At 52.0% G+C, this 8,493-nt stretch overlaps 2 protein-coding genes across 2 annotated transcripts; both read right to left on the bottom strand.

The window, feature by feature from the left end:
- Positions 1-4,422: 4,422 nt before the first annotated feature.
- On the bottom strand, positions 4,423-5,630 carry LOC149912321 (rho GTPase-activating protein 33-like). The gene is made up of 4 exons (XM_090130999.1): positions 5,371-5,630; positions 5,143-5,275; positions 4,895-4,977; positions 4,423-4,534 (listed from the first exon to the last, which is right to left on the bottom strand). Exons 2-4 carry the CDS (start codon positions 5,200-5,202, stop codon positions 4,423-4,425), a joined length of 255 nt encoding a protein of 84 aa, XP_089987125.1. The 5' UTR covers positions 5,203-5,275; positions 5,371-5,630.
- A 64-nt stretch (positions 5,631-5,694) lies between these two features.
- Positions 5,695-6,839, bottom strand: LOC149912320 (rho GTPase-activating protein 32-like). The gene is made up of 4 exons (XM_090130995.1): positions 6,772-6,839; positions 6,372-6,453; positions 5,743-5,893; positions 5,695-5,701 (listed from the first exon to the last, which is right to left on the bottom strand). The coding sequence occupies exons 1-4, from the start codon at positions 6,820-6,822 to the stop codon at positions 5,695-5,697; spliced, it is 291 nt and encodes a 96-aa protein (XP_089987121.1). The 5' UTR covers positions 6,823-6,839.
- Positions 6,840-8,493: the final 1,654 nt, after the last annotated feature.

Here is an 8,493-nt window from a genome sequence, read left to right as displayed (position 1 = left end):
ATTGCAGCCTAGGGGCAAATAAAGTAAAATACTTCAGAAAGATCTCACACTGATTGCATATTTTACTGTTCTTTTACACAAAACAGAAGGGGAGGGCAGCAGATGCATGCAGCTGCATCAACACCCAGGCTGCTAAAGGAATGGAAAGACAGAAACATCAAATATCAATGCCTTATTCTAATGCAAGGAGGGAAGCTTTTTTCACTGTTACTTTTTATCATTTAAAATAAGCAGTTGGCACTCTTAAAGGAAAATCCTAGGCCCCAGGTTCTGACAGTGTGGCAATCTGGCACGGACTCAGCTGTGAATGATCCAATCAGTCTGTTCCAGATTTTAACATCCCTTCTATGCATTCACAAGCTTTCTCTCTTGACTTCCCCTTACAGCCGTTAGATGCCAGCAAAACATCCCACAAACACTCCTTACCTCTGTGCACACAGGCACCCATCCAACCAGAGCCATCAGTCATTCCCAGCCATGCGCTCTTCCTCCAATCATGGTCAGCATCACACGGCCGTCACGCAGCTCACTTGACTCAGTTTTTCTCTTCTTTCTGGAGGTGTCCTTGCTTCTCAGCCTTACCTTCTCGTGATGTTTATCTCGCTCTGCAGCTCCTGCTCTGAATAGGCTTTCTTGGATTCCCGCATGACAGGCACAAAATGCAGCCACAGCCCCTGCCACCAAGGTCAGCTCTTCAGCACACATTACCTGAGGAGCACTTGGCAACTCCTGCAACCTGAGCAGTGCCAGGAAGACTGTTTCACTTCTGCTTCTCCTGGCTCAGAAATTCATTTTCCTTCCTAGAAAATGGGAAAAGAAAAGAAAGACAAAAAATCCTGACATAAAGGAGACACAATTGATACTATGGAATTCTGGAAGGCAAGGGATTTGCCCCCTATGATGAGAAGTTGACTGCAAAGAACTCAGAAGAGCCATGAGCAGGTTGTGAACTTGTGGGTAAAATTAGGAAGTGCAGCAGTGCAGGGCTTCTGGAGGTGAGGGTCTGCTACAGCCGCCTGGAAAGAGAGCCTGTTGGTGGGAGCTGCTTACTGCAGCCAGCAGAAGCATCGCACTCACTGACTCTCATCCTGATGGGGGATTCCAGTCAGTCTGGGAAATCAGCATGGCTGGCTGCAAGCAATCTGACAGACTCCTGGAGTGCAGTGAGAATCACTCTGTGGTGCAGGCATTGGGCACAGCAAGCAGAAGGGAAGCATTGCTGGACATGGTGCACACCAGGGGTTACGACAGGAGGCGGTCAGGGCTGCAGTGACCATGCCCTCCTTGAGTTGGTGATCTCAAGGAATGCGGGCCTGGCAGGAAGCAAAGGCAGGAGCCTGAACTTCAGGAGAGCCAGCTGCAGGCTGTTCCAGGAATTCTTGGACGAGATCCTCTGGACAACTGTTTGTAGGGGCAAAGGGATGGAAAAGAGCTGGTCACTTTCTCAGAAAAAAACTTGCTCAGGTTGCAGGCTGAGCTGCAGGAGAGGAAGGGGAGGAGGTGCCAGCACGGCTCTGCACGATGCTCTGCCACACTGGGCAGCTTGATCATGGCTCAGCAGTGGGATCCGACGAGGAGAAGGGGAGAAGGAAATCAAGGATGGGAGGGAACCATCAGACACAGTCAATAAGTGTCTGTGAAGTCTTGCAAACCAGAGATTCCCAGGTTGTTTCTGCTTTTGCAGCATTTGTGTGGTGCAGGGTGAGCAAAAGGTTCTGCTGCTTGATTCTTCTGCAGGAGCCGCCTAAAAGGGAAATGGCCACTGAGCTGCAGACCAAGCAGTACTGCCTGACCTTGGCCAGGGGGAGCTTCTCCTGCCGCAGTGTGCTGATGACAGGTCTGGAGATGATCTGCAGGGCCAGTTCGTAGGTGGGAGCCAGGAAAGGACACGATGGGAGGAGAGAGGTGTTAAAGAACAGCCAAGGCATGGAAATGCATTAGAAGGCCCTGAAAAGCATCACAAAGCCACAGCCAGGAAGCTTGGGAGTATCATGAGCAGCATCCAGGATGCGAGAGATTATTTGCTACCATGCCAAATGGTAGCAGAGCTCCCCCTGCAGACATCCCAAAGCCAGACAAAACAGGAACAAACCCGGAGCTGTGCTGCATGCACCCCACAGCCACAGCATTGCAAGCTGGGGTGCCTTGCTGTGTGCTGCATTCATCCCAGTCCGTGTGAATGAAGACTCTGGAGGCAGTCAAGGCGTTGATTGAGCACGAGTGTGCTTTTATTATTATATAAAGGACAGGAGGGTGTGAGAGGTCCACGGTGAAGATGGGACTCATCCTGTCTTGTCATGGAGAGAGTGGCTCAGAGCTCTCAGTGCTGCTGTCCGGTGCCTGGGACTGGAGGCCTGATTGAAAGTCCCCCTGCAAGAGGCTCTGCTCCTCTTCACTGATGCTGACCTGCTCCTGCATGGAGGTGCTGCTGTCGGGGCACTCACACTGTGCTTCAGATGGGCTGCACTGCAGAGACTCTGGGTTAAAATCCACACTTGTGACTGTGATGTCTGGGAGGCTCAGGTCAGCAACTTCAGCAGAGCCAGGTGTAATGAGAGCATGGACTTCGATGAGCTCCTTCTCTCCATTACTGATGTCAGATGGAAGGCTGCTGTTGGAACTGCAGCAATTTGTGCTTCCTAAGAGCTCTCCACTGATGGAAGCACACAGAGCATCCTCGCTACTTGCCCTGGATCTTATGGCTTGGCAAGGGCTCGATTCACCTAGAAAGGATACACAGGGGTTAGTGTCAAACTTTCACAAGCTGAATTACGACAGTGGTACTTGATCAGGGGTGAAGATTTAGGCACGGGATTGAACGCTAGAAAGAGATACATGTGCAGAGCAAGCTTGAATTCTATGTTCCTGAATAGCAGGGATTTGGAAGCTGCATTTGCACCCTTACCTGCCAGGACTACCACTGCTGTTTCTGAGGGCTGCCTGGCATTGCGCTGCAGTTGGCGTTTGCTGCCAGAGGATGGCTTCCTGAGGCTGAAGCAGCAACACCAACTGCTAGCTGGTGATTCCTCCTTCTTGCTGGGTGGATTTTGTCTGGAGAGAGAAAACAGCCAATGCTGTGAGTCGTGCGTGGTGCAGGGTGAGGGAAGAGCAGCACTGAGCTCTTGGCAGCAGTTGCTTGTTCCTAGCACTGCCTGGTTTCTGCAGGAAAACACAAAAACCCACCCAAACAATGATGCTAGGTGCTGGAAAAGAAAGTCCTCTTTACCTGTCAGATGGAAAGTCAACGACGGTGTGGAATTTGCCCTGCCCAGCTGCAGGGCTTTCTTCCACTTCAATGTCCCTGCTGCTCTCTGTTACCACAGAAGAGGTGCTGTGGCCTCGCCTCTGTGCCTGTGCCTCCTCCAGGCTGAGCAGCTTTGTGGCAGCAGAAGAGACCCCCACAGACTTGGGCCCTGGGAGAGAATTGTGCCCTGTCAGGGAAAACCACAGGTAAGAGCGAGGATCAGAAAGCAGCAGCACAGCCACCACAGTTCTGGGGGAGGTGCTGTATTTTTCTCAGGCTTGCTTATCTGAGCCACTGGAAGAAGAGGAGCCCAAAATAACCATGTGGGAAGAGGTGTGTTTATGGCAAAGGACACGGTCATCATTAAGAGCAGCTTACTGTATCAAAATAGGCAAGGAAAAACCCAAGGAAATGGGGGTAGGGAACTGAGAAAGCTTCGCTGCCACACTTGCATCAAGCTTTTCCTGCGTGCAAACCATAATAATGACGGTTTCCTCCTTGTGAAGTTTGGGCTTGGACATTCTCAGCATCCAGCAACAGGATGCCATACCCTAATGGAAGTCCAGAGGTCTGCTGTCCCCTTGATGGTAAAAGAGTATCTCAAACATCCTGGAGAAGGCCTGCATTTGGTCAAGGTGTCAGGTCAAGATCAAGCTAATGGAGGAAGACACTCACCTGCTGCATCTGCAATGTCTGCTCCGGATTTGGAGCCTAAGAGGACGTCGGTGTGGTTGATGAAGAATTCCACCACATCCGACTGCATCTGCAGCTCCATGCAGGCAGCTCTTCCGCTGGCGCAGGCAGACTCGTTCTGCTGTGATCTGTAGAAAAGGCAGATTTTAGAAGTCATTTCTCCAAGACCGTTTCCCCGAGTCTGAATTGTTGCAGCCAAAAGCTGTCAGCTGAGGCTCTGGAGACTTCCGCAGTGGGCAATCAGTGATGCCACTGCAGAAATTCCCCTGGATGATCAAGGACACGTCAGTCCCATCTCAACAAGACTGCAGAAATTGTCACCTAGACATTGTGCCCGTGGGGATGGAGAACAGCTCAGGCTCCTGCTTTTCTGTCAGCCACAGATTTTACAGGAGAAGAGCACATTTGATGGAGAAAAAGGGAGCACTGTTTTTTTTTTTAATGGAGAACAGATGTAAGCGTTGTGTTGAAACAGAACCAGCAGTTTACCTTAAGAGGTTTGGAGCCCACACAATGGCTAGGTTCTTGGCATGCATGTTTGTGATGGTGGAGCTCCCAGCCAGACACGCCAAGTGTCTCATCAGGTACTCCAGTGTCCTGGAAAACAAGAGAGGCAAACGTTCAGCACCAACGAGCATGCCGTGCTGCAATTCAGAAAGCAAACCTCCATTCATGCTACTTCTTGTGATTGCTACTGTCACCAAAGATGAAGTAGATCCAACTTGACTGAGTGCCACGCTGCAGCACCAAGCCCCAGCACAGCACAGCCGCAGCCATCAGCTGCACCAAGCGTGCCCCCGTGCCCAGGAACTGACCCCATAAAGCCAGCCCATGGAGCCTTCAACCCTTCAGCATACACAGGCATCGTGTTGCCGGCGTGAGACAGAGCCTGGAACCGCATCGTTGCCCTCTGCAATGCAGCAGGGCTGAGCTCAGCAGGCTGAGGGCAGCACTGACCTGTAGTGAGGAGCGGGCAGCTGCTGGATGACGTCCTGCATTCTGAGCAGCCGCTCCTCCTCTGTAGCGGCACCAACAGCATCCTGGAGTAGTGCAGAAAGGGAGCGAGACACCAATCAGGCTAGTACACCACTGCGAGTAAACCTCGTGGGGCTGACAGCAAAAGGGCCTCCGAGCTGGGGCACTGCTGCCGCCATCTGCCAAGAGGCCCAGGAAGAGGGAAATGAAAGACGTGGCCTTGTGCTTACCGAGAACTTGCCGTACAGCTGGTGGGTGAGCAGAGGGTTCGGGAGCTCCCTGAAGTACATCTTGCAGAGGGAGCTCACGCTGTGAATGTCACGGACGGTGAGCTCAGGAATCTGCTCCGACTCAAATTCCTGCCTGGAGAGAGGGACGCAAACCCGGTTGAGCGAGAGGAAGGCAAGCCCAAAGCCACACCAGATGCACTCAGGCTGTGTCAGTCGCAGCACTCTTACCGCAGTCTCTGGATGTTGGACGCGACGCCGGACAGGCGGTATATCCCCTGCACCACGCCGTGCTGCTCAATGAACTCAGCGCAGCTCTGGAGGACCTGGGGGACTGAAGAACACGTGCCAGCCGTCAGTGGAGCTCCTGATTCAATCGTGCTGCAGGCTGTGCTTCACATCCCATCCACTAAGCCCAGCCAGGCTTGGCTGAAGCAAATACAGATGTGCTTGTCTCTTAGGAGCATCCGCCTCACTTGATCCTTCAGCCATCAACTCCCATTACACGTGTCTCCACGGCTATCAGCCTGCCCCCTGCTAGATATGAGCTCCCTTTCATCTTCTTTAGATGCCCAGCAGAGGAAGATCTCAGGAATGGGCAGCTCCTTACCATCACGACCGGAGTGGAGAAGATGCTCTCCCAGGTCACCGCCAAACACCCTTTCCTTCTCCACCTCCCACTCGGTCGGTTTCTTTGGGCGGGCCTTCACCAAGGAACGAAGGAAGGTGAGGATCTTGCTGCGTTTCTTGGGCACTGCACAACAAAAGGAAGAAACCAGGTCATTTCAGGTCTGGCTCCGTTGGACGAGGCCGAGCACAGCACATTCTACAGAGCACGTCAGAACGGGAAGAACATTACCAACCAGTACATACAAAAAGGGATTTTCCCCATGCCTGGAGGAGCCCAAGGCCAGGTTGGATGGGGCCCTGGGCAGCCTGGTCTAGTCTCACATTAAATGTGGGGGCTGGGAGACCATCCTGAGGCGGGAGGGTTGGAGCATGATGATCCCTGAGGTCCCTTCCATCCCAAGCCATTCTATGAAGATTCTATAGTTTTGCCAAGTCCAATCATAAACACAGGAAGATTGGGCCAAATCTCTGCCCCATGGTGTGCATGAAGAATCATCAACCCAGAGGACAATGTGGGATAAGTAAAGGAGGTATTAAACACGGAACCACCCCAAAAAAGACTCCCTTTTGCTTCCCGACACCATCAAATGTAACATCCGTACCTGGCTTTGGCACAGAATTGATGAGTGCCTCAGGAATGTTCTTATTAATGAGTTCCACACACTCCCCTGGGAAAAATCCAACCTGTAACAAGAAGAAAAGAGAGGCCAACTATTGCATGCAGCACTTCTCAGATCTGAACTGATAAACCAAAAGCCACATAACATTTCCCTCGGAATGTGCTTGCCTGACGTTCCATAAGACTATCCAGCAGAAAATGGCCATAGTTCACAGCATAAAGGTAACAATTTTTCAACATTTGCAGCCAAAGGCAAGGTCCTCTGACACCGACACAGGGAAACTGTTTATGTCCACTAGGCATCCTGTGCAGGCAGAGCAGCTCTAAGCTGAGATTCCTGCCTTTACTGAAGTTGCACTCTCCAGTCTGAAGCTTGTGCCTACCTGGAAGCCGAGCTTGCCTCTCCACCAGGGGGTCAGCTCCTTTGGTGGCATGTCGATGACACACACGATGTCTCCCACCTGCAAGAGATTGCAACGTCAATCCCAGCTTCAGCACGGCTGGGAGGAAAGCACAGCTCAAATGACTGCATTCTTCTGCACTGCCAAACATCGCAGAGCATGAGAGCACTTGCACCAGTGCAGCTCTGAAGGCATTTGCCATTGTAAAATTGAGCAACAAGGAACGCCTTGAACTGCTTACCTCAAAGGAGAGTTCATCCGCTGCCTGGGCAACGTATCTCTTAATAGCATGGGCAGCAGCAATAGCTGGAACATTCACAGGTGCCACCTCATGGTCCAGCAGGGGCTTCCCCTTGTTCTCAGCCTGAAACAGAGAGCACAGGCCACGGTGAGGAGCTGGGAACCAACAAGGAGGATTTCAAGGTGAGGAGCACATCTGCAGAGAAAGCTGCAGGAAATGCACTCGGTCCTTATCGTGGGCACTTCAGAAGGAACTGCAAGTCTAATAACGGCTGTTTCTCTCCCAGGTGTGCAGCAGGCACACGCCAGGCAATGCTGCATCTCTCCTCACCCAGACTAATCAGCAATGGCACTGACGCAGACAGGTGGCCTTGTCCATTTTGCCCCCTCCTTTCCTGCGCTCTTTGTGCAGGAAGGCTGACTGTTTCAGATGCTAGGAGACCGTGAAGAGGGTAACCAAAGCTACGGCTGCAGTTACAAGGTGCAAACAGTGCCATTGCAAGCACCAAGCAGCTCTCTTGAGCAGCCCAACCAACAGCGAGGCCAAACAGAGCAGAGAATGATTGTTGTTTCTGCAGCCATTTCAAGGGAAAAGTCAGTAGAGGACAAACACCACAGCCGAGATGGCTCTGGTACTTTTATAAACTTGCCACGCTTGCACTGCTGTCTTGCCACAGAGGAGCTCTCTTGGAAAGCAGGAGAGCACATCTGCGGCTCACTCTGCTGGCTGCAGTCAGGGAACAAAGACCAATCAGAGCTTCATACTCTACCTCTGTCCATGCCAGGTCAGGCCCACAGCTGATCTCGCTGCACGCCACAGCCATCAGCGTAGGTGTGACAAGCTGGAACTGAAAAGAAACACACTTTTATGTTCTCTGTTCACATCTCTGCTGTGCTCCCTACAGCTGTCGGGCACACTCACACAGCCCAAGCACGCCTGCTGGTGTCCCTGGTGATGCTGTGCAGCTCTGCACAAGCTGGGGCTGGGACTCTTTGCCTAAGGGTTTGGTTTGTTTAAGACCAGCTGGTCACAGCACCACAGACAGCATCCTTCTGAGGGCTGAGCTGCAGAGCTCGTGGAAAAAACCCACACGTGACCAGCGTCCCATCAAAGCTGGATGAGGCTGTGTTACTAAACACGGGGCGTCACGGGCTGCTAAAGCATGTGGGGGGACAAACCATGGCAGGTACCTGGCAAGAGATCAGAACGAGGGAGAGAAATCTCTCGAATCCGCAGCCGTTCCTTGTCACTTTGCTCTGATCTTCCACGAGCAAAAGCTGCAGCAGGGAAGCAGGCAGAGGGTGGAGAGAGGAGAGAGAAAGAGCAGGTCAGTTTGCTTCCACGGTTTAGCAAAGACTACGAGGGAAAAACCAAAATCTGCCCTCCCTCAACTTAAAAACTCAAGTTTTCAACTTAAAACCATTTCCCCTTGTCCTGCAGTTATCTACCCTTTCAAAGAGTTG

Source organism: Phasianus colchicus, chromosome Z (genome assembly GCF_987193195.1).
Source record: "Phasianus colchicus chromosome Z, bPhaCol1.hap1.1, whole genome shotgun sequence".
NCBI classification, from domain to species: Eukaryota; Metazoa; Chordata; class Aves; order Galliformes; family Phasianidae; genus Phasianus; species Phasianus colchicus.
Note: the sequence above shows the minus strand (reverse complement) of the source record. Positions and strands in the feature narration are given on the sequence as shown.